At 36.9% G+C, this 27,034-nt stretch overlaps 1 protein-coding gene across 2 annotated transcripts; it reads left to right on the top strand.

The window, feature by feature from the left end:
• Positions 1 to 98: 98 nt before the first annotated feature.
• On the top strand, positions 99 to 26,262 carry PDE6C (phosphodiesterase 6C). Of its 2 annotated transcripts, none has more exons than XM_071438361.1 (22): positions 99 to 578; positions 8,815 to 8,967; positions 9,064 to 9,153; positions 9,387 to 9,527; positions 10,023 to 10,097; positions 10,186 to 10,250; positions 10,357 to 10,423; positions 11,164 to 11,211; positions 11,417 to 11,566; positions 12,246 to 12,389; positions 12,474 to 12,542; positions 14,685 to 14,831; positions 15,227 to 15,334; positions 15,441 to 15,550; positions 17,578 to 17,665; positions 19,380 to 19,480; positions 20,601 to 20,708; positions 21,294 to 21,357; positions 22,130 to 22,204; positions 22,349 to 22,432; positions 23,311 to 23,464; positions 26,219 to 26,262. In XM_071438361.1, the coding sequence occupies exons 1-22, from the start codon at positions 99 to 101 to the stop codon at positions 26,260 to 26,262; spliced, it is 2,565 nt and encodes an 854-aa protein (XP_071294462.1). The 2 variants fall into 2 exon arrangements, with proteins under 2 accessions (XP_071294462.1, XP_071294461.1); XM_071438360.1 differs by having other exon boundaries at positions 26,195 to 26,262.
• Positions 26,263 to 27,034: the final 772 nt, after the last annotated feature.

Genomic DNA, 27,034 nt, shown 5'->3' with positions numbered 1-27,034 from the left:
CATTTTTCTTACTAGTAACAGGTTAGGACTTCTTGCTGTCATTCCTGCTTTGATGGTGATGCAGTTCTAAAAGAAATCCTAAGAAAAATCCAGCAAAAATGGGTGAGGTAAATAAAGATGCTGTTGAAAAATACTTGGAGAACAATCCCCAGTTTGCCAAGGAGTATTTCGACCGAAAAGTGAGACCTGAAGTGGTGGGAAGTATCTTTAACGTGAACCCTGGAGATGTGAAGGAAGGAGTCAGCTTCAAAGAAATGTCCCGTCTGGAGGAGAGTAACATAATTTTTGAGTTGGTATCAGAACTTCAGGATGAGGCATGTGTTATGGAAAAGATGGTGCACAAAGCCCTGCAGAGGCTGGCACAGCTGCTGGCAGCTGATCGGTGTAGTCTGTTCATTTGTCGCTCCCGAAATGGTACTCCAGAGGTAGCCTCCAGGATTCTTGATATCACTCCAACTTCCAACTATGAGCAGAATTTGGTGAAACCAGAAAATGAGACTGTTTTTCCTCTGGACATCGGGATAGTGGGATGGGTTGCTCATACCAAGAAGTTTTTTAATATACCTGATGTGACAAAGGTAAGTGAATTCTCTTGGGAATGGGGTTCTGCGCATTTGCTTCTTCCTGCCCAGGGTTTGAGGTTAAAAGTTGTTCTTCAGAAAAATCTGAGACAGAATTCCAGACCAATAACATGAGAAAAGCATCAGCAGAGATGGCTTAAAATCCAATAGAACGACATAATGTTGCCTAGTTAGGTGTTTTCAGTGTCCTTGTAGTAGTTGTAATGTCAATGACTATAATAATGGAGGAGAATATTAGATTAATAGAGACCGTTAAATACCTGAGTTTCTGCTGAACAAGGCAGGCTTGTATTCTGTTTTCCAGTATGGGTTTGCAAGTGTTCTCTGATATCATTTCATGCTGCCATACATGCATCTCTGAATAATTTAATTTGCAGCTTTTGTAATGAGGATGTATCCTTATTAGTAAGTGAATGAGGACAGAGGAAGATGATGTCAACATACATGTTCAGCTTCATGTCAGTGTTTAAAATGGGTTTGGTTTTGAGTATGTCTGGAACCAGGGCTTTTGTTCAAAACCATCTATAGAAGAAAATTATTGAGTCAGAGCTGTTCTGACATTTTTGAGGTTCCCGTTGAATCTGCACTAAATCACCTTCTTTCTTTAAGGTGCTGATAAGAGTTTATTTATTACACTATTTATTTATTTTAATTTTTATTATTATTATTTATTACAAATGTTAATTAAAATGGTGAGTGACCTAACAAAAGTGAAACATGCATGTGTGAGATCTGCTTTAGAAACTGCTCTGAAATACATGGGGACATGTAGTTCAAACATGCTTTGAATTTTAAGATTTCCTTAAAAATAACTAACCTTGCATCAACAAATGCTGCCATCTTCATTTCTTTTTACTCCTATGTTGAACATAATCAAATGGTGCTAAGATAATTATCAAGATGACAGTCTGGATTCGCAGTATTTCCTATACAGTCAATTTAAAATTCCAGAATATTTTAGAGATAGAAACCACTACTGTGTCCTAAGCTCCATGTAAATAATCAAAATATCTATACACTGCAATTAACTATGTTTTTCAGGAGGTAAACAAAAATTAATATCTTTTGTCATGCTAAAAGTTATAAAGGACTACTTTCACAGCTCAGAAACGAAAGTTTATATATAGGAAAATAACATTCCAATATACAGTAAACTGCCTCAGATGTAAGTAGGAATCACAGGGGCAAACAGAAGACTGACTGATTTGAGAAAACCATCAGTTCATTTTCAACTGACCACTAATATCCTTTCTTCAATGGCTGCTGTTCTGACAAGAAGTGTCTGATTTATTGCCTCTTACCACCACGTGGGGAGATTGGAGGATAATCCGTCCAAGTTCATAAGACTGATTACATGAGAAAAGATCAGGAGGATCAGGGAAGATGTGCCTCCTATCAGACACTGCACTGCTTCTTAATATCATTATGTCAGAGGTGCCCAGAGCAGGGCTAACCAAATATTTCTGGTTTTGCAATAGGATTTGTTCAAAATTTTGTGACAAGTGTCATTTATACATGCTTAAGAAAGAGAATTTTCTGTTTTCTGTCCATCTAATCCTGCTAGGTGTTTTGTGCTCATTAATTCATGTCATCTGAGTATCTGTTATTATTCAATCATTCTAAGGTAATCTTTACTTAGGCACCCATTTACTCTCAGGATTACTGAGGTCTATGCCATTAGGCACACTTTTAAAAATGCAATTGAACTAGGGTCCCATTAATCTAAATTTGGTAACTAAACATCATTGGAATATTGACAGTTTATTACATTATTGCAAAACTCCCAGAGACTTCTCTGGAACCAAGGATTGATATTTAAAAACAGCCCTAAAGATCTTAAAAACATCAGGATTTTCCTTCTTTGTGTACAAAAAGTCAATGTCCAAGTTCACTACTCACACAAGCAGATCTCCCAATTATGTCACCAGAATCTTTTTCTCCATAGCAAACCCAGAACTGCAGCTTGAGTCACTAATGTTTAAAGCCTATAAATAGTCCATGGCAGCAGAAATATGCAGCTACTGAAGTCTTTACCACATTTCAGAAAGGATTATTATTTTTCAGTTCACTACATATACACTTCAGTCAAACAAGATTGTCTGCTACCCACATTATGAACAAAACATGACAGGAAGAGTTAAGCCAGAGAAGAAATTTTCCCCTAGTGCCTTGTCATAATACAAAATGCACAATGATTATTTCTAGTTGGCTTTAGTACTTTAAAAATGGTATTTCTATCCACTGTTTACTGTTGACACAGTCCATATCCAAACAACATAGTGTTTTTTAAGTCTTAAGTACATGACAACATTGACAAAGGCATGGTGTGACATTTTCATGCTTCAATCATTACCCCTTTATAACAAAAGTAAATGCAATAAAAGATCACAACAGCAATAAATCATTGAAAAATAAATTATTCCACTTTTAGTGCCTGGTAACCACTTCTTTAGGGATTATCTCCTTCTAACTGGAAAGGTACCAATAAACGTGAGGAAGCTCCTCATCCTGACTAATGCTCCAGAAAAGAAAAGCAGAGGGAAAGATACAGACCTTTGATAATTAACTTAGTAGTCAGTCTCCTCCCCACAAGATTATGTAGAAGTTGACTGTGAGAGCTAATAGTGTTTAATCCAGGATTTCATAGTTGTGAGAAACAGGAGGCCAGGCAGGACCATTACCCTAATAATTTGTCTTACATTATTCACAGTGTACAGCAGATTATGTGCCTCAAATATTGCAAAGTAAAATAATAGGCTTCAAAAAATTTGATATGTCCATTAATATTCTTTTAACAGTAACTGATAACACAGACAACATTATAAAGGAGAGTACAATTACCTTACATTTTTCTCCAAGGCATTATTTCCAAATAAAACTAAGAACTAAAAAATACTTCTACAAGGAGTATGTATTTTTTGGGGAATCAAAATCTCACATTCTCAGCTTGTACGAATCAATAATAAAGACTTTATATATTTGCTTTAATCCATAACCTATTTAAATTATTGCACTGCTCCTTTCAGTTCAAAGGTATTAGAAAACAAGGATTTAATTAAGGACTGGAAACTCGAGAAATAATATTGTTTGTTATAGTTGAGTATAAAATCATAAAAATGGTGGGAAAATGCTTCAAAGGAAGTGAAGGCTTTTGGATTAGATCTATAAAGGAGCTGAAATATTTTGATGCTGAAGTAACTAGTCCTCATTTTTAGAGGTCTTGCACTGGAATTCACAACCCCCAGTGAAGTGAAGAAACAAGAGACCATGGGAGATTCCAACTCAGATTAAGCAGCCAGAAGAGTGATTGTTGTGGCACCTAATTTAACCACTGGAAACCCATGGTACAAATCAACTTAAACACATCTTCAAGTTGCAAGCACTGGTATCATCCCTTTGTAAGCTGATCCAGCTTCAGAGCAGCAGCTCTACACTTTAACCCAAGAGTGGGAGAGACTTTAATTCCAGGCCTGTCTAAACTGACAGGGGTTTCAGATTAATGTGGATGTTCTGGTCCCCAGACTCCAGCCTGTCTGAGGTAGTTTTTTGCATGGGAAGAATATGCACTCTAAATGTTAATGTCTGCTCCTCCATTTTATCTTATCTTGATAATAAACACTAGATTGCCAGAAACTCATGCTCAACAAATATTAACTGGAAAAATGGAAACACATTCCAGTCTTCTATTATGGCAAAGATTTAGTCAATTTACCAGAATATTTTAATACAGGAATGCATTCCTATTCATTGTGCCTTCCAGAAAAAAACCCCACCAATTCTTTATTTACTATTCTAAAATTTCCAAAAAGTACATTAAAAATGAAAATTAAAAGCTCCCTTTTACCTAATTTTCTTGTTTCATGTGAAAAAGCAATTAATATAATACAAATCCAATTTCAAGAAGTCGCAAAATAGTCAATACATATTGCAAATAACAAGCTGGCATTTCAGGGACATAACTAGTCATGTTGGCAATAACAAAGTCAATTTGTTCTGTAATGCTAGTGAGTTACATCTTAAAATAAAACTGACATCCCTGGCAATATGTAATTTTTGGAGCGTGGCCTAAGAAAGGGCCAGGTAGATGACTAGTATGTGTTTTTTATTTTCTATTTATACTCAATTATATCATTATGAAACAAAAACATTTGTGAGTTGAAATTAGGCTGAGTAGAAGTAAGAGATGAAACATTACCACACATTATTACCACCTATTAAGTGGTTAAAATTTTGAGAAATTTGAGCCAATGCAAGACAATCAGTGGAAGAACAAATGATCAGTAAGAGAAGAAAATACTGTAGAACTACCAGAAAGAAAACCAGAAACACGTGGAGATGATGCAAAGAATTATGTGCAGTCTGAGCTCATCTATCCAAACCAGAACCTCCCATCCAATAGGAGCAAAATAGTCATATCTGCAAGGGGTCACTGTAACCCCTTCTTCCTCTGTGCTTTACAAGGGGAAAGAGGTGGAGGAGAACAGGCATCTGCTGTCTTGGCCCTATCTCCTCACCTGCAGGATTAAATCTTACCCCTTGTGCGTTGGATCACTTCAACCACAGGCAGCAATGCAGGGAGGAGTGGCTGAAAAGCTGCTGGGCAGAAAAGGACCTGGGGGTGCTGATCAACAGCTGATGAACAGGAGCCAGCAGTGCCCAGCTGGGCAAGAAGGCCAAGGGCATCCTGGCTGGGATCAGAAACAGTGTGGCCAGCAGGACTGGGGCAGAGATTGCTGCCCTGCACCAAGCACTGGGGAGGCTACACATTGAATCCTGTGCCCAGCTGTGGGCACCTCCTTACAAGAAACATATTGAGGTGCTGGAGCATCTCCAGAGCAGGGTGACAAAGCTGAAGGAGGATCTGGAACACGAGTCCTGTGAGGAATGGCTGAAGTAGCTGGGGGTGTTGAGCCTGGAGAAAAGCAGGCTTAGAGGGGCCTTATCAATGTCTACAAATCCCTGAAAGGTGGGGGTCAGCCTCTTCTCCCAACTAACAAATAATAGGATAACAGGAAGTGAACTCAAGTTGTGCCAGGAGATGTTCAGACTGGATATTAGGAAACATTCCTCCATCAAAAGGGTTGTGCTAGCTGGTTGTGCTAGCTAGACTCTGGTGCTGGCTTTGCAAATCCAGGATATGTTGCACATCTCAGGGCCTATTTAAGGAACTGATCATTGTATAGTAAATGGCTCGGAATCTCGACATTAAATGGAGCTAGTAGGAAATGTCTGCAAATGTACTACAGTTAGGGAGTTAGCAGCAGATTTCTTTTCCATAATTTCTCTTTTAAAGCCTACTTTGTGATTTAACTGAGAGCTGAAAGTTCAAAACATTATTCTAAAAGATAGTTTGATTCATAAGATCAGGCTCAAGTAGACTAAGTGTCCACATTCATGTAGTAATGGAAGCACCAAGATGTTCTTCTGGCTCTGGTTCTGCAGACCACATTTCTTGATTATTCGTCTATGAACATGATTCCTTAGATATTGTGAAAAGTGATTTTCTTTGGAAAAAACAAGGCGCTTATGCTCCCAAGAGAAAATGTTTTTACAACTCTTTTGGAAATAAAGGCTTCAAAACTCCTAGAGATTATGTTTAAAATATTCAATAATGAAAAGCCTAAATCTAAGCACAATGTTTTGCTTGTATGTGCAAATCATGTGAGACAGGAGTCTTTGTACGTGCTGTGGGAATGCTGCCAATTCATTAGAAGGTATTTTTATCTTTCTGCTTCACACTATCTAGGCACAGGATGGCTTGTGGTTACTAAACTTTCTATTTATTGACAGAGGCTTGTATTAAAATGTTTCTATCCTTTGCAAAAATTGCATGACCAAAGTGCTTCTTCTGAACAGTTCTGATCACCACTGCTTGTACCTTCATTCTGGCATTATTAAACAAACTAAATGATTCAGCTGATTTAGTGTCTACAGATCCCTTTTAAGTGTTCAGAAATCCAGGAGTGTCTGAGGTGTTTATTTATTCCTTTACAGCAGAATACAGTACCCTACACCCAAGAACCTGGGCCTCACCAGGAATGCTAGATGCTCTTAGTGACACAGAGGGACTTCAAAACAGGGTCAAGTTACCTGTCTAATTTACTGGGTTTTCAATGGCTAAAACAGTCAGAAATGCAAACCCCAAAGCTCAAAACCACACCCAAGTCCAGAATGGTTGTGTCGGTAGATAACACATCCCACAGAAACCCGAATATTTCCATGGAATAACATACTTGTTTAGCAGGCTGCAGGACAGTATTTGATTCTCACACAGAAGAGACAGATTGCCTGGCATTTTCTTTGGATATCTGTTACAGGAGATGTTCCTATGCCTTTCTCTGAGAAAAACAGAAAATAATAACTCAGGTAGTTTGTTGGAAACAGAGAAAGCATCCCATTTTCACATGGACAATATATTCAAAAGTGGCTACACTTTCCAGGGACCTAAATAGAGCCTGATACATTGAATGAGATTTATGGGGATGGCACAGACTGTCATTAAGAGAATCAATTCTCTACAAGAGAGCCCAGGGCATAAATACAATATTTAAAAGTTACTTCCAGACATTTAATTTGTTTCACTGAAATGCAGCCCTAGAAGGAAATATAAAATGCAAACATAAAAGATGGACTGCCTAAAGACTATGAAAAACAAGGAAAAAGCCCAAACCCTAATATTTTGATGACATAATAAAATTCTGTCTTTCTTGTTAGAGTTGTATATGCAATAAATTCAAACTATAGTAGAAAAAATTGCTGGAGGGAAAAGGGGCAAAAGAAAATTAAGAGGAAAAATCTAAATAGTAAACAAACAATTTTAGTTCTGCCATTTCTAAGCATTGTCATGCTTGATTTATAACCTAGAAAACGCTTATTTGTTTGGGGTTTTCTTTAAGAAGCTTTATGTATACTCTATGAAAGCTGAAGTTCCATGATGTGGCATCCTGCAACAGTCTCCAGCCTGTCAGCAAGGAAGACACCTTGGGATGCACCACGCAGATGTCAGCTGCCTAAGCTAAGGCAGCAATGAATAGCAGCAGTGTTTGCAGCTCTGGGCATTGACATGCAGTATAAGTGAGCTGAGTGCTCATCTCTGGAGAAGTTTGAGCACTGACATGATAGCAGTGAAATCTGAGGGGATGGAAAAGGCTCTGTGAAGACAGAGTCTGGCTATTTTAGCTGCTTAGTAGAACCATGGCACTTCTCAGTATGCACATCTCAACAGATTTCAAACCTCCAACTCATAACTCAGCTCATTCAGATGTATTTTCTTAATAACATAACAAAACATAACAACCCTTGACAAACAGATTTCCCTGAAAATGTTTGAATCCCTTTTGTATTACATTAAAGAGAACACTAAAGCCTTTGAAGAAAACACCAAGAATTTCTTGGATATGAGGAAATAAATATATGAGTTAATATATGAAATAAATAATATGAGTTATACATGAAGCATGAACTAGCTTCTCAATATTTTTACATTAAAAAAATTAAAATAATAGCTTTTGCTAAACCCTCCACAGCATTTGGTTTTGAGGATGAAAATGGAGTAAATATGGAGTACTGAGTTGTGGATCATTCATTAGTCACATGGCCTTATTCCCACAGGATCACACACTCAACAAAAGCAGCTCTGGTCCTATATCCTATACCTATATCCTCTGCTTTCACCAAAGAGCCTGTAGAGCTGGGAGCAACAGGGATGGGAGTGTGTCAGACAGGAAGGAATAAGAAACAGGTCAGCCAGGGGAATACCTGCTGGACATGCTTCTCTGCCATAAGTATTTTATACAGGACAGAAGGTACTTTTAAATATTGTATGAGGGAAATGCATAATGAATTTTATTTACTGAAATAATAAAATGATAATAAAGATTAACACAGCTATGAAGTAATTCTCTAAAATGCAAACCACATAGATTAGATTACCAGGTAGAGACAAGATCATGTATTTCCCATATTTTTAATTCCTCAGCATTATAATAAAGACCTGCACAAAACTTGGTTTCAGAGGCTACCTTCATAACCAATGCTTCAGTTAAGCTTGTACATATAACTCTGCAAGATCCAGTTAAGTAATCATAGTGGGTTTTTCCAAGTATAAACCTGCTGCACTGTGAAACAGTACTCACAGCATTGCAAACATCAGTTACCAAATAAAATTATCATTTACTCTTGGCATGGTAATTGTTCTGTATTTAACTTGTGATTTTTTTCCCTTTTTTTTCAGAACAACCATTTTTCTGACTTCATGGACAAAAAAACTGGTTATAAAACAGTCAATATGTTGGCAACAGCAATTACACAGGGTAAAGAGGTGCTTGCTGTTGTGATGGCACTCAACAAATTAAATGCCCCTGAGTTCTCAAAAGAGGATGAAGAGGTAAAATGTCACACAATAACACTCAAACAAGTAGTTTGAGTGACTCTATATCTTAATGTAATACTTTTGTTTAATTTTGATCTTTGTCATTTTTAGGTATTTAAAAAATACCTCAACTTTATATCTTTGATGATAAGAAATAACCATACGTCGTATCTCCACAATATTGAATCACGAAAAAGCCAGGTATAGAAGCATTTTTAAATAAAAATAGTTCATTTTTCTCTGAAACAATTATCATTCCCACTATTTTATAAACTTGCAATCTTATTGAAGTAAGGATACAATCTATTTATTCTTTTTAAAAATTTATTAACAGTGATGCACTTTATAATTTCATTCTGGAATGCCTAGGATTCATATGTTTATGTTTTCTTACTGTTCTGAACATTATCCTCCTTCTCTTTTGTTGTAAATAGATGCTTTTGTGGTCTGCCAACAAAGTATTTGAAGAACTAACAGATATAGAACGACAGTTTCATAAAGCACTGTATACTATTCGAATGTATTTGAATTGTGAAAGATACTCTGTTGGTCTTCTGGACATGACTAAAGAGAAGGTAAAAACTATTTTTCCTCCTTGCTACAAACTCCTAACGTGAAGTCTCCAAGACACAAAGTTCCCATGCTTTCTAACTCTGGGGGATAATTTATTTAAAACCTAACAATGTTACAAATATTACATGCAAAATATAAATATGGCAAAGGATACAACCAAAATAAACATAAACGCCAATTATGAAATAATTTTTCATATTCATCATTCCATGCAAGAAAGGGTGGAGGTGCAGGTCTGATTATTGCTTTAGAAACATCTACCTGCTAAAAGAACAATTAAGCTGTGCAACTATTTAGGGATAAGATTAGCCTGCAATTTGCTGGCAAACATTTCTTGTCTGGAATATAATTACCAATGTTTTCTTAATACTATCTGAAATATGACCATTGTAAACTAAGTAGAAATAAAAATCAAACTGTATTACACAGATGTGATGTTATCTATGAACCCAGAACTGATTTGTTTTTTCCTTTTTCCCTGTGTATCATTTTCTCAGGAGTTCTATGACGAGTGGCCAATCCGGCTGGGGGAGGCAGAGCCTTACAAAGGCCCCAAGACACCTGATGGACGAGTGAGGATATTAATTTTTCTTTTTATGAATCTCAAGTTTGATACTGAAGTTCTACAAGTCACCTAGATGTTTTTATATTTTTATTTAGGAAGTCAACTTTTATAAGATTATTGACTATCTGTTACATGGACAAGAAGAAATCAAAGTCATTCCGTGAGTATTCACTGGCAGATGATGAATGTGTAGTAATTAGACATTGCTGGGACAGAATAGAATGTCTACATTGTAGAAATAAATTAATTTCATTGTCTCTCAAAAGGTCACCTCCAGCAGATCACTGGTGTCTTGTCAGTGGATTGCCAACATATGTGGCTGAAAATGGTCTTGTAAGTTCATAGCAAAACTAAAAACTAGCATTTTAAATCATGCAGTTGTTCTGACTGAACAAAACACCCTGCAAACCTCCCCATGACCAAAATCCTCTACAAAAATACCATGATGCTTCCAGTGAAATAATTTGAATCAGTATTTGGATGGAGGCAAAGCATCAGCACAAAAGGTGAAAACAGCAGGATCATTTCCCTCAGATTGTGATGATATCAGAGGAATAATATGTGTGTCTGATGCCACTTTCCTGGTGTGCTAAATGTCACAAAAAATGTCAAAGCAAGAAAATCATCACATGCAAGTTTTAAATTTTTCCTAATTTCCTATATCTTCTTGCATAGACATACGTAATTCAAAGTCAGGATGTATGACAGCTATGGGTAACCCTGTAGCATTTTTAGAGCTACAGGGTTACCCATAGCTGTCATACATCCATTAGAGCCCTTAGTACTCATTTATTTCTAGAAACCCCCAAGCCATTTTAAACTGGAAGTGATTTTCTTAAGCATTATGCTTTTGCACTCTGAGACACTGAGGGACTTTGCTACAAATGTTCCAAAATTATGTCTGTTAGATTAACCACATCTAATTTAAGAGGAACGGTTTTAGTTTCTGTAGCTAGCTAGGATGCTTACTATTGCTAGCTTAGAAAATAGACATTCCTTTAAAAATTATTAGATCAGGTTTTGATGAGCATTATATTCCATTTCAACAATGTGTCATTTTCTTTATGCTGTAGATTTGTAACATGATGAATGCCCCAGCAGATGAATACTTCACATTTCAGGTAAATTCAGTAATGTTAATAATTACAAATTTTGTAGAAAAATATTCTAGTGCTTGTCATTAATAGGTTATACAGGTAATTGTATAAATAATTTCTCATTTGATTTTGATGCACAAAAAAATTTTTTTGTTACATTGCTTATGTCCATAGCTGTATTATAACTTTCAAAGAAATACACATTTCCTGGTTTTTGGTTTTCCTACAGAAAGGACCTGTGGATGAATCAGGATGGGTTATCAAAAACGTCTTGTCATTGCCTATTGTCAACAAAAAAGAAGAAATTGTGGGAGTTGCAACGTTTTACAACAGGAAAGATGGAAAACCTTTTGACGAATATGATGAACAGATCACTGAAGTAAGCTTAATAGGATTAAAAGTTTTGAGGAGATATATGATGTTAAAAAAATATTGCAGTAAAAAGTCATTTTTATATGTCAAAAATTTTTCAAGTAGGCCATATTAACACCTAGCCAATTGTCTATCTTCTTCACTATGCAGTTTCTTAAGAATCTAAGATTTTATCTCGCTTTATAAAACTGAAAATTTTTAAGTGAACATTTACATTCCAGCAATAAACAAAAGTTGCTTATAATTTTACTTTTAATCCTTTGACTTTTTAATGATGGTCAGCATGTCCTAAGTAGCAGTGGGTAAGCAGGTAGGGTGTGTTGCTTGCCAATGGATGCCAGGCCTGTGACCATGGGAGTTCACAGAGCGTTCATAATCGCATGCACTCAGGCAAGGTAAGATGCTACACAGTGTACGCAAGTCCACCCACTTGACTTAAGCTTCATAAGCCTCAAAGTCCTGTATATAAAATGGGAATATTAATTACTTAATGAGCCAAATGTCATTAGAAGCTGTGAGTGCGAAGAGAACTGGCTGAAGGAAGATAAAGGCCTCTAACGAGTAGAGTGGCACCTGGCTTTTCAAAGGGCACTAACAGAAATGGGACTTTAAGAAAGCTAAGTTCAAATTTTCAGGTTGATTCTGTTGTCACGGCATCATCTCTGCTTTACTTGGCTTTGTTGCAGACTCTCACACAGTTCCTGGGGTGGTCTGTTTTAAATACTGACACTTATGACAAAATGAACAAACTTGAAAACAGGAAAGACATTGCTCAGGAAATGCTTATGTACCAGACAAAGGCCACCCCTGCTGAAGTTGAATCTATCCTGGTAAGTTTCTGTCCACAGCCACAAAATTAAAACAGGAAACTTACTACACAAAACCTGAATTCTCTTACTCTTTTTCATTTTTAGAAATACAAGGAGAAATTGAATGCAAAAAGTTTAGACGAATGTGATCAAAAGGATCTCATCAGGATTTTGGTAAGTCGTTAAACTGAAAAGTCAGGGGGTGTATTTATATCAGAGAGTAACGTGTCCTCATCATAGAAAAGGTTGTGTATGGTGAAATCCTGATGAATACAATCAATGTTAGCTATCAGGCTAGATGGAGTTGATTTAGCAACACATCTTCACCCTCTTCTCTCCTTCTTTGTGCAGACCCCACTGCTACGCACAGGAAGGGAAGCATTCTGTCACAAATGTACATTAAGACACTTGGACAGTCACAGTTACATAGACATTTTTATATTAATTAAGATCTAAATTGTTACATTTCTCAAAATATTCATAGGGAAAATGCTGTATCTATAACTGAATTTAATGTATTTAATTCTGAAAATAAAAGAAAGGGATATTGTGGTGAGGCTACTTGCGTTGTAGGTAAGAGAACGGAGGTAGCAGTGTCCAGTGGAACAAACTTACTTTCAGATTATTTTTTCCTGCATTTCTGTAGGCACAGAAGTCTAAAGACAGTGACCTGTGACTCCACAGTGACAAAACAGATTTGACCTAATGAGTTCTCTGCTCTACTACTCTGCTACTACTAAACCAAAAATGAGTTTATAGTGCAGTCCTCTGGCTGCCTTAGTATTTCAATCTAGAAAGGCATTGTCTTTGGAAAAAAAATCCTATTTTTGCCCATTTAGTGCACTTCAACAGTCCTGGAGCACATGAATTTCCCTACTTTATCAGAAAAAAATCTCAAATTCAGAGCAAAGACGTGCTCTGAATGAAAACACTGAATGAACTTCCACTGTTAATGGATCAAAACAGCTAGATTGAAGAAAAAAAGGTCAAAATACACACAAATCTGTTGACTTCCAGTACCAACCACTTCACTTGTTTCCTCCTATTATACCACATTTGCTAATGTACACATAGCCATAGGGAAAAGATCTCATGAAACTCTTTTTAGTTATGTATACATGCATGCTGGAATGCATTGATGTTAATATTTTACTGGCTTCCACACAACAGATGCTCACACAGCTTGCAAGGGGTGAAAAAAAACCATCAACAGACAGTGTGTAGCTTCACATGCCTTTTAAAGGAAATTTAATTTAGCAGCATGAAAATCTTCAAAAAATAATTGACATTACAAGATTTTTCCATGGGTGGAGCAAAATCTGATTATTCTGATATAGGCTCTAAATTTAAAAACATAATACTGGTATGAATTTTTAAACCTACAAAAACCAATTTGTTCTTTCAACATTGTGGAGTCACAAATTCAAAGGTCTAATATCTTCTGCACTGCCAAGGCTACATGCTTTATCCTATTATAAGACCTGGAATTCCAGATAACTAATAGGATAAAGCAGGTGTTTCTAGATCTGATGATTCACCAAGTAATGGGTCTTAAAACAACACTGGTCTAGGTTTCTTTGTCCTTGATCTCAGATCTGCGTAGATATAAAGGAAAAACCCAGGGAGAAGGAAAGGGATTATCAGCCTTATTTGTTGAAATATTTGCATGCATTCAATTGTATTTTTTCTTTATAAAGTGAAGATCCTTTATAGACTACTGAGGAGGGAGTAATTGTGATAATATAAGCTATTTTTGTGCTGCATCAGACTTCCTTGAAGAATTCTTGTTTGGACTGGAACACACTCTATAAAATCAGATGCTGCTCTCCCTAGGCTTTGAGAGAGATGAAGAGTGTTAGACAATAGTTCACTATTAGTACTATTACCAGTTAGGCTATTCAGTGGGACTCTGTATCATATATACAAAATAGGCAATTTAATTTGGCTGAGAAAAAGATGAATGCAGCCTTGAGATCAGGCGAAAAGTGGGAGAATCACGGGATTTTATACCAGGGAAAAGAATTACCAAGGACCAAGATTTCTAAACTAAGGAAATGTTGAGAAGGTTACAATGCATTTTGTTGGAATTCAGAGTAGGAATTGCCCAAGGCTTTTATCTACTAATTTTGAGAAGAAAGCCAGCAGTATCATGATTGTATTTCATAATTTAATACACATTAGTTCATACTGACACCTGACGCCTTTGAAGACGTAATAATAGCGTCCTTGAACAGTATTTCTACTGAAGAAAATTAAAAAAGCTTTTCCATCTTTGTTCTTGACAGAAAACCCCTTGTTTTTGTTATTTCCTAATAGAAAGAAGAATTACCTGATCCAAAAGATTTAGAACTGTATGAATTCCGCTTCAGTGACTTCCCTGTTACAGAGCATGGCCTGATAACTTGTGGAATACGACTGTTCTTTGAGATAAATGTTGTTGAAAAATTCAAAGTCCCAGCTGAGGTCTGGTTTATTTTTCTTGTTTATATTTATTTTTAAATAGAAGAAAAATATCTGGTGTTACATGCTTTAATCTAGAAGTAGGCAATACTAAAATATTAATGGTATGTTTAGCAATATTCCATTCTCAATGAAACGTTTACATAATTATCAGAAAAACATCAAATTAATCCTGAATTGTGTAAGATAGGTAAGGAATTAAATCCACATGCATTTATGTAAGAAAAAATTGCTGTTTCTATGTTTAATTCAATGAAAAACATTTGTTTTCAAAGAACTTGGAAAATTTAAAAATTCATTGTATATTCTAGAATTTCATAGTATATTCTAGTTATTTAATGGGAGTTCCTTGGTTCTGTTTCAATTAATAGCTGTCTGTTCCCTTTTGTTCCCAACAGGTCCTTACAAGATGGATGTACACGGTCAGGAAAGGTTATCGGGATATCACTTACCATAACTGGAGACATGGATTCAATGTGGGACAAACAATGTTTACTCTGCTGATGGTAATGTTGCTAATATTAACCCCAAATTCATTAACTAGTATTCTTTCAACTCCAGATGGAAAATTCAGGAAGACACACACTCAGAGTTATCTGTTTTCTTTTACAGACAGGAAAAATAAAGAAATACTATACTGATTTAGAAGCCTTTGCCATGGTTGCTGCTGCTTTCTGCCACGACATTGATCACAGAGGGACCAATAACCTGTATCAAATGAAGTAAGTATAAGTATCAAATATATGGAAACCTACTCCCTTTAGTGGAAAACAAATTTTAAAATGTCAAAACTTGCAAAAATATAAGGTATCTATTCCATACTCATCTGGCATGAATAATTATGCTACAGAAGATTTCTGCCCCAGAGCACTTCAGGCAGCTGAAACACAAAGACAAAATGCAAAGGCAGAATCTTAGAAGGATCTCCTGCAGCTGCAACCCATTTTTAATACTCTAACTTTTTAAAACTCTAGCAATGCTTGGATTGTAGCAGACAGAGCCTCATGTGCATGAGGACACAAAGAAATTAGTAAAGTAAATTAAAATCTGTAATTGGATTACTTTTTCAAGACAGGACACAAGCACTTTTCTGGAAAGTGATTCAAGACGTGATATAGACGAGGGCCAGTCTAGAGTGAGACAGAATTTTTTGCTGTTTTCCACTGTCTAATTTGACTAGTTCAGTTGTTCTTCCCCACACTCAGTTTCCTGATATAGGTCCTTTCCTGAGATGTAATCTCCTATGTTATACAAAAGTCTGAGTCAACAAGCTTGAGTTCTACTGCTGGGTCCACAGGTCCAGAAGTTAACACATCATGAGGTTCAAGCTTTGCAATTCATGCTGTAATATGTCCTGAGAAAACAGTCTAAAGGATTTCTTTGTGATTTTTACCTGTTTTTTTATGAAAAAAATTAATTAATATAAATTTTCCCTTGTATTAAAACATTATGTATCATGGTGGGACCCACTCTTCTCCTGAGGAATGAACAACCTACCATTTAGTATTTTATGTAATCTGTGTGGGCTTGTTTCCATGTGCTAGCCAGAGAACACATTTCTTAGAATGTCATGTGTATCAGAAGATTACCATTTTCTGCCTAGTTTCCACCAACCCTATCTCCAGAGTGATTGATCCTACACCCTTCTGACCCTGAATCCACTGCTCACATTTCAGCCTTTTCAGCCCGTGTGCTAGAGCAGTGACGCAAAGGGATTTTCTGATTATTCCCAGGGATTCTCCAGGTGACGTAGGAAAGAGAATGACCGATCCTGATTCTTGTTCAATGGACTGCCTCTGATCCAAACAAGTTTAAAGAGGGTTGTGATCTTTCCACTGTGGTCTTCCCTAGATGAAAGCCCTCTACATGAGGTCATACGCAGTAAAGCTATTTATAGAGCTCTCATCAGGCTTTACCACAACAGTCCTAATCACATGAGCAAATAGGGGTGCCATATAGCAATCCACCTTGGGTTATCTGGGTGGGAAAAAGAGCTATAAACCAAGGGAAAAAGGAGGAAAATACACTTCCAAACACATAGAACTACCTGGAGCCCATGTAAGTAGGATGCTTCTCCCTTCATCTCACAACCATAATCTGATGCAGAATTTCCTCTTCTTGAAGCTTAGTCCAACATCAGGGGAACGCTTTTAAGACCTGTGGTAAAACAGAACAAACCTGAGCTATCAGGACTTTTGCTGCCCATAAAAAGGCAATTTTGGGGAAGTGAAGTAGCCCAAGAGCATTAGAGGAATTAAACTCCCTTATATTGCGTGGTGCAAAACCAGCACATTCTGTTACTTCAGATTTAAGCTACAGTTGACTAGAATCCCAGGGCACACAGCCCAGTCGTTACAGATGTACAAGCCATGCCGCAGAATAAACACTAAAAGATGGATAAAGGCTACTTTTAAGGTACCTAAAAGGAGCGTAGATTAAACAAACAGCAAAACTGAACAGGCAGGACAAAATGAAGCCATATTTAAAATACCAAAGTTTTTGAGTTTTGAGGCATCTAACAATGACTTTGACTTTAGTGGCACTGACACCCAGTGCTCTCCAAGTTCCATCATTATTCAGTTACAAAAATGAAGGGAAGCAAGTTGGGGTTTTTTCTCTGCATCATATCAATAGGCAATTTATACAGATTACACTATCATACCAATAATATGAAACCTGAATAAAAACTATTGCCTTCAAATTATATTTATACATATTATACTCTAAATAATTTCTTATTTTTCCACAGGTCAGCTGCTCCCCTGGCAAAACTTCATGGCTCTTCCATTTTGGAAAGGCATCACCTAGAGTACAGTAAAACCCTGCTGCAAGATGAGGTACGTCATGGACCTTCTGCTCACACCAGTCAACACTGAAGATCCAATTAAGTTACAATGTTCCAAATTTCACTGGGTCTTATGCATTTCTCTAGGTCCACATAAGAAATGCTAAAATTCAGAAGTTTAAGAAAAATTCTTATGCATTTTCCACTTTTAGAGAGACATCAGTGATTCTGTCCTGGAACAGATTCACCTCAGATAGAAAAGCTTCTCCTCTGGGCCTCGCTCACACTCTTCAGGTTTCTTTCTGTTTGCACAAAACAGCTGGTATTGAAACCAACGCAGGAAATGTAATATATATATATATATATATATATATATGTATATATAAATCTTGTCATTAAGCGGCTCTGCCTGGTTTATGAGGTCTGAATTCAGCTGCAGGCTCTGGCAGCTGAGGAACAAAGATGTCCATGGAGAGGCCCCTTGCCCTCAGGCCAAGAGCCGCCCCAAGCCTGCGTGGTTAGCAGGGCCGGGAATGGCGGGCTCTGCCGCAGCTCCATTCCCGATGGTCCTGCATGGGCAGCCTTCCCCAGCTGCCCATCCAGGCTTAGCTGTCCCTCAGGGTTAACAGGGCCGGGAATGGCGGGCTCTGCCGCAGCTCCATTCCCGATGATCCTGCATGGGCAGCCCTCCCCAGCTGCCCATCCAGGCTTAGCTGTCCCTCAGGGTTAACAGGGCTGGGAATGGCAGGCTCTGCCGCAGCTCCATTCCCGATGGTCCTGCATGGGCAGCCCTCCCCAGCTGCCTATCCAGGCTTAGCTGCCCCTCAGGGTTAACAGGGCCGGGAATGGCGGGCTCTGCCGCAGCTCCATTCCCGATGGTCCTGCATGGGCAGCCCTCCCCAGCTGCCCTCCCCAGCAGCGGGGGGACGCTCCCGCCGCACCCCCAGGCTCAGCTGCCCTCTGGGCCCGGCTCCTCCACTGGGCACCGGCCACCCTGCCCTCAGCAGCATCAGGCTCTGCCTGGCTGCTGCAAAACACACTATTTACACTCTCTGCCATGTATTTTGGAGGGTGGTTTAGCAGCAGGGCATGCACATATGCACCCCTTCCATCCCTCGTTAGCAGCAGAAGGGCAGGCACCCACTTCACCCTCATTTTCCACTTCTAATCCCTGCGGTGATGTTGTTGCCTGACCTCATGAGGCCACGGAATAAATCCTTACGCTCAGCAGTAGTGCTATGTTAATAAAAAACCTAGAAGGTTTATGATATGAAAACAAACCTTTCCCTTTATTGATGGCAGTATACTTTGTCAAATGTGAGATGCCAGGGCCTGACTCCTGCTCTCGGGCAGAGCAGTTGGCAGGACCTCTGGAGGCTCTCACCAGCATCACTGTGCCCTGGATCATGCAGGCCTCGTGTCTCTGTTAAAGAAGGAAATAAAACCAAGACACTTAGAAAAATGCTGTATGATGGTCTCATTCCCTTTGCCCGAGGAAAAGGACATTGCACGTACCGTGGTAGATCCCACACACTGCTGCAGGCAACTGTGCCAACCCAGTTTAACAGGAAGAAAAGGGGAACTGGGAAGCTTTAAAAAAGTCAGGAAAATTAGGTTAATGGAATGTGAATTTTTAATTTTAACACTATTTTAATTTAAGGACTGTAGTCGGCCAATTTTGTTACCCTATTTGAGACAATCTGTATAGTACAAACCAAAGACAGTATTATAAAAGGAATTGAAACCCTAAACTTTCCACCTTGCAGAGCTTAAACATCTTCCAGAACCTAAATAAGCGCCAGTATGAAACCGTTCTGCACTTATTTGAAGTTGCAATAATAGCAACTGACTTGGCTTTGTATTTCAAGTAAGTACTAAATTCTGTATAACCTCCTCCTGAAAAAAATCAGTCCTATTGAATGTATAACTGTAGTTTTTAGTTGTTTATTTACAGCATACAACAATATTTATATGCAGAGAACAGAGCTCTATTTAACATTGCCATTGAGTCTAACTCTTGCAAAAACCAAGACATTCTCAGTTGGATTATAAGCTTTCAAATTAGAGAATGCATGAATCTACATAATACTTAGTAGATAATACATTTAGTAGGTCATTCTAACATACTTTTAGTTATAGCAAGCACTGTATTACAGAAGTGTGCATTCAATAGCCTAATTGTAAGGTTGTGTGCATGTGCGACATTTAACATACCATACAACAGATACTCAGAGTAAGCAGGAGCATGCTGAAAATTAAAACATCCTGTCAGACATCCACTGTTCCCAGTGCTAAATATGCCAAAGACTCCAAATTTCAAACTATCAATTCTGTTCTTAAGTTAGTGAATTAGTGTGCTTTAATAATGGATATCTTCCTTAAAGATATGTGGAGACTTTTGTTTTATGACTGGGACAATTTAAAGTCAGAAGACAGGTAAAAATTCAGGAAATTGTTTAAGAGCAGTTATTAAGATTTAGAGAAGAGTAATTCCATTATTTCATTCATTCAAAGCACAAACTAGAAGATTTATGAAGCAGTAGCAAGACAGGCTTATGTTTTTGATAGTTCTTTTCAGTCAGGTCTTAGTAACTCTTAGAATTTTTGGTAGGAGGGAGTGACAGAGCATGTATTAGCATTTGCTTCACTTTTCCCAATTTAGTATGTTACAGGAAGTAATGAACATGTAATGCTAAAAAATGAGAATGTCACACCAAAGAGTTTAATCTGAAGAGGCAGGAAATCGGTTGTTTCTTTGTCAGGAACTCTGACATACTATTTCACATGCCAGTGGTATGTAACAAAATCAAAGTGTCTGGGTTACCTAAAAAGTTTCCATTCAACAGCAGGGAAGTATTACTTTGATACTACTATGACTAGGATGGTACTTGGAAAAAGCAAAAATATCATAAATATGATTTTATATTTTATTTTTAATGCAGGAACTCACATTCAGTAATATATGCTTCATTGGTTTGTTTTAACAGGAAAAGAACTATGTTTCAAAAGATTGTGGATGCAATTGAAAAAATGGAAACAGAAGAGCAGGCAATTAAGTATATATCTATTGACCCAACGAAAAAAGAAGTCATCATGTAGGTGGTTAATATTTTACTCCTTATTCAATCAATTATCTAGGACTAGATTTTAAAAGAATTTGGGCCTCTAAACATGCAAATTTAGACTTAGTTGTTGTCCAATGATGAGCACAACCATGATTTTAATTTAGAGACTCATGCCTAAAATCTTCTTAAAATGTGCAAAATATTAATTCCTTTGGCATCTTAAATTCCTAAACACCTAGAACACCTAGACCTTTTTTTTTTTTTTTTTTTTAATAATCATCCTAGCACTGGATAGTTAGGGTTGGTAGGGACCTCTGGAGATCATCCTGTCCAACCCCTCTCCCAAGGCAGGGTGACCTAGAGCACATTACACCGGAACTGGTCCAGGCAGGGTTTGAGTGTCTCCAGACAGACTCCACAACATCCCTGGGTAGCCTGTTCCAGTGCTCTTCTACCCTTAGTGACTATTTGTTCTTACTCACTTGGAGGTGGAACTTCTTGTGGTTTAGTTTATTGCCATTGCTCCTCACCTTGTTATTGGGCAGCACTGAAGAGTCTAGTACCATCTTCCTGACACCCAAAACTATACTGTTGTTTTGGATTTTGTTTTCAAAGGGCTATGATGATGACTGGATGTGACCTGTCTGCAATAACCAAGCCCTGGGAAGTACAGAGTAAGGTAGGTACTTTTGAAGTAGACAATACTGCATTTACTCTTTATTATCCATTTGGTGCATGATCAATTAAAAAATTAACTTATTATTACTTGATGCATATTTAAGTACCTGTTGCTTCCAGAAAAGAACCTCTACCTTTCTGTCACTGTGAGTGTAGGTGGTCAATCACTCTGCAGTTGTCAGCCCTTCTCTACTTGTCCTTCCACTAGAACTGGCACCGCTGATTCTGGCAGCTGTTCTAGCTGCCCTTAAATATCACTCAATTATTTCTTTGCTAGACAACTTTTGCTACTTTCCAGCTATTTTTAAGGCACAGATTTAACAACAGTATGGTTTGAATTGTGTCTGTTCTGTAGATCTTGGTGCCATTGCAAAGCAGCTTAAACACACAAAAATTCTGTAACAGAGTGGTAAATAAGTACTTCAAGTACTCCAGTATTATTGACCATCCTGCTAAAGCTCATCACTTAGCCTTACAAGAATATGTTTTAACAAAGCATAATCAAAATACAACTGCAAATACTTGTTCTTTTAAGTTTTACACATTACAGGTATTACAAGACTTATGTTGCTAATGTTGCCTTGTTTCTGTTGGCAATAACCCGTTATTTACTCAGCATGCATCAAAATATTGCTAGTGATAATTTTCTGGGAAAAACCTTAAGTACAGCAGACAGTGTCTGTAGGTCTTTTCACATTTTATGGAAAGCCTTGTTCTATTTATTTAAATTTACTATTTTCTGCTCACAATTTCATTGAATTGTACCTCTTCAGGTTGCCCTCATGGTCGCAAATGAATTCTGGGAGCAAGGCGACCTGGAACGAACTGTGCTACAGCAACAGCCTATTGTAAGTACTAAATAATTTCACTGTGTTAAGCAATATTAACTATTATGACAACACTGAATAAATAATGAACCATGATGCTTATGAGATCACTATACCAAAAAGCATGATATCTACATATTCTAAATTACTGCTCTTTTGTTCTAGCCTATGATGGACAGAAACAAAGGAGATGAACTACCTAAGCTCCAAGTTGGTTTCATAGACTTTGTGTGTACATTCGTGTACAAGGTAAGAATTTTGTTTTGTTTTCCTGTTCCAGCAGTTCTGATGGCACAATTAGTGACAAGAAATTGCAGTAAAAATTTCTAGACAGCAGCAGTACTCTTGGTCACAGGCTATCACTATCACAAGCACTATCACAACCACCATAATTTTTCAGTATTTTGTTACATCAAAGAATTGTTCCCATAGAATGAATTCAAGAGATGTGAAGCAAATTCAAAAAAGATGAAGACCCCAGTGAAAGTTCAGGGTGCTGAGGATTTGTTATTGCCTGGAAAGACTGAGTTACAATGTCCAGCTTGATTCTTCCTAGTCCCATTTAATATAAGCAAGCAACGTGGATAGTTACAGAAAGCAGTTAATAAAACAGCATAGGGAATATGAATATGCAATATTTGGGGCATGTAGATATGTTGTTTCTTTTGTAAGGCACTGAAATTACTACATTCTTTATCCCTGTCTAGTTTTTAATATTATTCAAAAATGCCAGGCAAAAATGTGATGTGATTTTTTTGACATCTTCAGAAATATCCTCATCTGCTTGGAATATATTACAGGATAACAGACTTTTTAATTGTATCCTGATACTGATAATCATATGATAAAATACCGTGTATCACAGTTGTATTATATGAGTCAGGCTAATCATATGTGGGATTAAGGAAGATATTAAAATGAGCAACATATAATTACAATATTTTCCTAACAGACTGTGTGCACAATAGGGCATTATAATCCAAACACAGTATTTCCAACACTATGCCTTGGAATTAGATGTAATAGAATAATGAAATGCTTTCTCAACAGTATTTCTACAATTTCAGACGTAACAATTAATCAGTGCTTACAAATTTCTAATTTACTAATTTCAATTGCTTGCACAGGAATTCTCAAGGTTTCACAAGGAAATTACACCTATGTTTGATGGTCTTCAAAACAACAGGGTTGAATGGAAAACACGAGCCGATGAATATGAAGAGAAGATGAAAGCTATTGAGGAACAAAAGAAAAAGGAAGAAGAAGCAGCTGCCCAAAAAGGTTAAGTAACTTCTTAGGTTTCCATTTACATATATTTTTATGGCAGCCAACATATTCTCTCTCTCTCTCAAATTCACACATGCAGTGCAGTTGTGCAATATTTAACTTTATGCTAATGGTATGCAAGTTCTGAATTAGCCAAATTAGGTTTATCTTTACTTGAAAGAGAAGTAACCTTTAAAGACTACACAAATCCAGTACACTGACCTCATTTTCTCAACTGCAGAATTATATAATATGACCACCACAAAAGTGAAGGGAATGTAACATTTCTTCTATCTAAAGACTTGGAACTGAATGTAATTAAACCCTTGCTTATCTGAAATACAAGACATGTATCAAAATTCTGCGTGGCATCAGCCCCAAATGTATTCAGGTGCTTTGTTTTCAGTTGAAAATGAAAAACATAAGGGAACAGAGTATGCATTTGGAACATAAAAAAACAGTGACAATCCCCACTTCTCTTCCAAGTTTAAGATAAAGCTTTTGGCTCTAGCTCCCTACCACCAGTTTCTTGGCTGAAATACACTCTCTCATATAACAAATTCAACATTAACCTTCCAAAGACAGAACAAGTCCTAAAATTGGAAGCATGGTTCTGCATAGCATAACCTAGAAGAAAATCTGATTTTATAGAAACTTGAAACCTGTCATTCACTTGAGTGAAATGAGTCAGTTACTTTTATTCTTTGTATTGCGTGTGGAGCAGCAGCTACAGCTCTGCCAATTGATTGAGATGACTGAAGAGGTTCAAAGATGAAAAAAACCCATGTGTGATTAAAAAAGTGATATATGGTCAGCTAGTCTGAAGAAGAAAAGTTAGTTTACTCTGTGTTTCACACATCTTTAAAATATAAACCAGTTCTGAATAATTTGTTAATCAGTATCTGTGGCAAATAGGTGAGTATTTTTCCCATTTCACAAAACAGAAGCTGTCCAAGGCCACCCATCAAGTCACTGTCAGAGTGTGAAATAGTCATAGGCTCCTATAAAATTGATACTAGGTTACAATAAAAGTAAATATAAAAAAAAGAAAAAAAAAAGCTGTTGCAAAGTGGTATAAGAAGTCCTGTAAGTTACATGATTTAATCAAAGCACATTTTTGAAAGAGTTTAATAGAATGAGTCAAATATTTTGGTCTGCTCACAGTGTGAACTACTTACACATATTTTCACAAAAATTCCACCCTCCTACTTGCTCCCAAGTTTATTTTCAATTACACTTTCATTTTTTTGAAATCATATAACTTTATTTAAGATTCATTTATTGCTGAGAACTAGCTGGTTGTCAGTATGAAAAAAGTACTTTTTCCTTACACTGGAACATAACCATCTGATCTTTACAGAAATACCAGCAAAACAAAACAAAACCTGGGACCTCCTTACACAACTTCAAACCTTCTTATACATTTGCTTTCTCAGCAAAGAATACTACCAAAAAAAGTTACCAAAGTTAGATCCAATGCTCCTAAGTATAAGCTTCTTAAATAGAAATTAAATAATCAATTTAGGAAGAGTCAGTTATTTCTACTCTCACTTGGAAGTTAGGACCATCCTATATCATTGGTATTTGGAATCACTTAAGTGTTTTCCTTATAGGAAAATAGGAAACCTTACACAGGCAGGCATGGACAGACTGATGTGCAGAATCTGCCCTTTGCATATCGTAATTGGCAACACAAAACAAAAGGGAATTATTCTGAATCCTTTAAAAACACACGCTGCAATGAGGCCATGGGCATTTGTGAAGAACAGATCTGACCCTGTCAAATCAAGGCCATGTAAATATATGGGTTTGTTAAGTCAGTTCATACAAACAAAGATTTGATACATGCTGAACCATGGTGGTTTCTCTAGAGCACACTGACCTGGCTATTCTTAGCCATTCAGTAGACACAAAATAAACATGTTTGCTGAACCACTACAGTGGAAAGTTCAGAACTGAAGTAAAGCAAAATACAGTATTAAACTGAGAAAATCAAATACATAGTTAGTAACATAGTGTTGATTATATCCACAAATTACAGAGGGTAGGACACTGATCATGTGACATGTTTCAATGCAGGTGGAAAGGGTCGAAAATGACCTAGTAACATGGTGATCCACAGCTTTCAAATGTAAGTTTTAATTCTAATATTGGTATCTTACCTTAAGTGAATCTGGAAATGCAGTTTATTACATGGAAGAATCTTACTTATGACCAATGAACATCTGTGGCATCATTTGAGAGAGAGTAACAGAATCAGTAGCTATAAATAAAAACATGAGACGTCTCTCTCTCTTAATTAGTATTTACAAAAGGATTCATGCAGGGTTGGAAAAAGGTTTATGCAGTTAGGTCAAATTAAAGTTTTTGTATCATCTGCTTCAAAAATAGATTCACAGCTTATATTGATTCAAGAGTTTCTTTCTTTGGCATGGCTTGCATACCTCAGTTTTGTATGTGTGGGACAGTCATGTATTTTAAATACTGAAACTTTCCAGTAAGAGTGGTTCAGTGTGTGTTTGGTCCCTTGAGAAATGTTGGTATCAACTCCTACACTATATACACATATGTATTTATAACGTGTCATTGTTTCTTATCCCAATATCCCAGACAAGCAGTGAAATTTCAGACAGCCAAACATACATAATATGCATAAAATAAAAGCAGCACTCCATAATAAGGAATTAGAGCAGCTAAAATTAACAGAAAATACTCATTTTACTTTCCTTCCTTGTTTTTTAACAGAAAGTGCTGCTGGAGGTGGTGGAGGTGGTGGTGAAGAAGGAAAATCCAAAACCTGTGTAGTTTTGTAATTCTTTGTCTCAGACACTGTTCCTGCTACAAGAAACGACATCTAGAAAGAACTTCAATGAGCCCCAGTGGATTTCTGCTTTGCATAGAATAGTATAGATCAGTCTTTTAATCCTCTTAAACACTTGCCATTTGTTGGAAATAATTTTTAATGGATTTAAAAACCAGTTACAATTAAAAACTGGAAAAAATAATGGTGCAAAATGAGTTAACTGTGTGCTCTAGGTATTTTTTCATGTCACTCAATTTACATACAGTACTTTTATTAAAATATGTAACTTCTACACACTGTCCAGAAAAAATATAAATAATTTTGACAGTTGTTATATGAAATTACTAAATGAAACTTAAGATGTAAAATTCAACCCAAAAATTGCCATATTTGTAACTTTGATATTTAGATTTTTATATTATGTGTATTTCCTTAATCTGTAATTCTGACATTTTCCTTCATTCTCAGTCCTATATAAAGTCCCATTTCTTTCACTTTAGGAATGCAAAACACAACTCCCTAGCTCTTATCTATAAAAAGCAGGCCCATGGTACACTGAATTTTTTTCCAAAATTACCAATGATAAATCTGTAAATTATAGACATTGTAGCCTTTTGATCATATGCAAATGGCTCTCCCACAGTTCCTAAACTGAGCAGCTTTTATTGTAAAACTGTAAAATAGCAGACCACAAACATCATACTTTACACACAAGTAAAAGTTTACTAAGATACACCAGCATATCTACAGCAGGATCTGCCTTCAAGGGCATTTTAAAAGCT

The sequence above is a fragment of the Agelaius tricolor genome, unplaced genomic scaffold (assembly GCF_023055355.1).
Source record: "Agelaius tricolor isolate 1412-34295 unplaced genomic scaffold, bAgeTri1.0.p SCAF_13, whole genome shotgun sequence".
In the NCBI taxonomy this organism is placed as follows: Eukaryota; Metazoa; Chordata; class Aves; order Passeriformes; family Icteridae; genus Agelaius; species Agelaius tricolor.
Note: the sequence above shows the minus strand (reverse complement) of the source record. Positions and strands in the feature narration are given on the sequence as shown.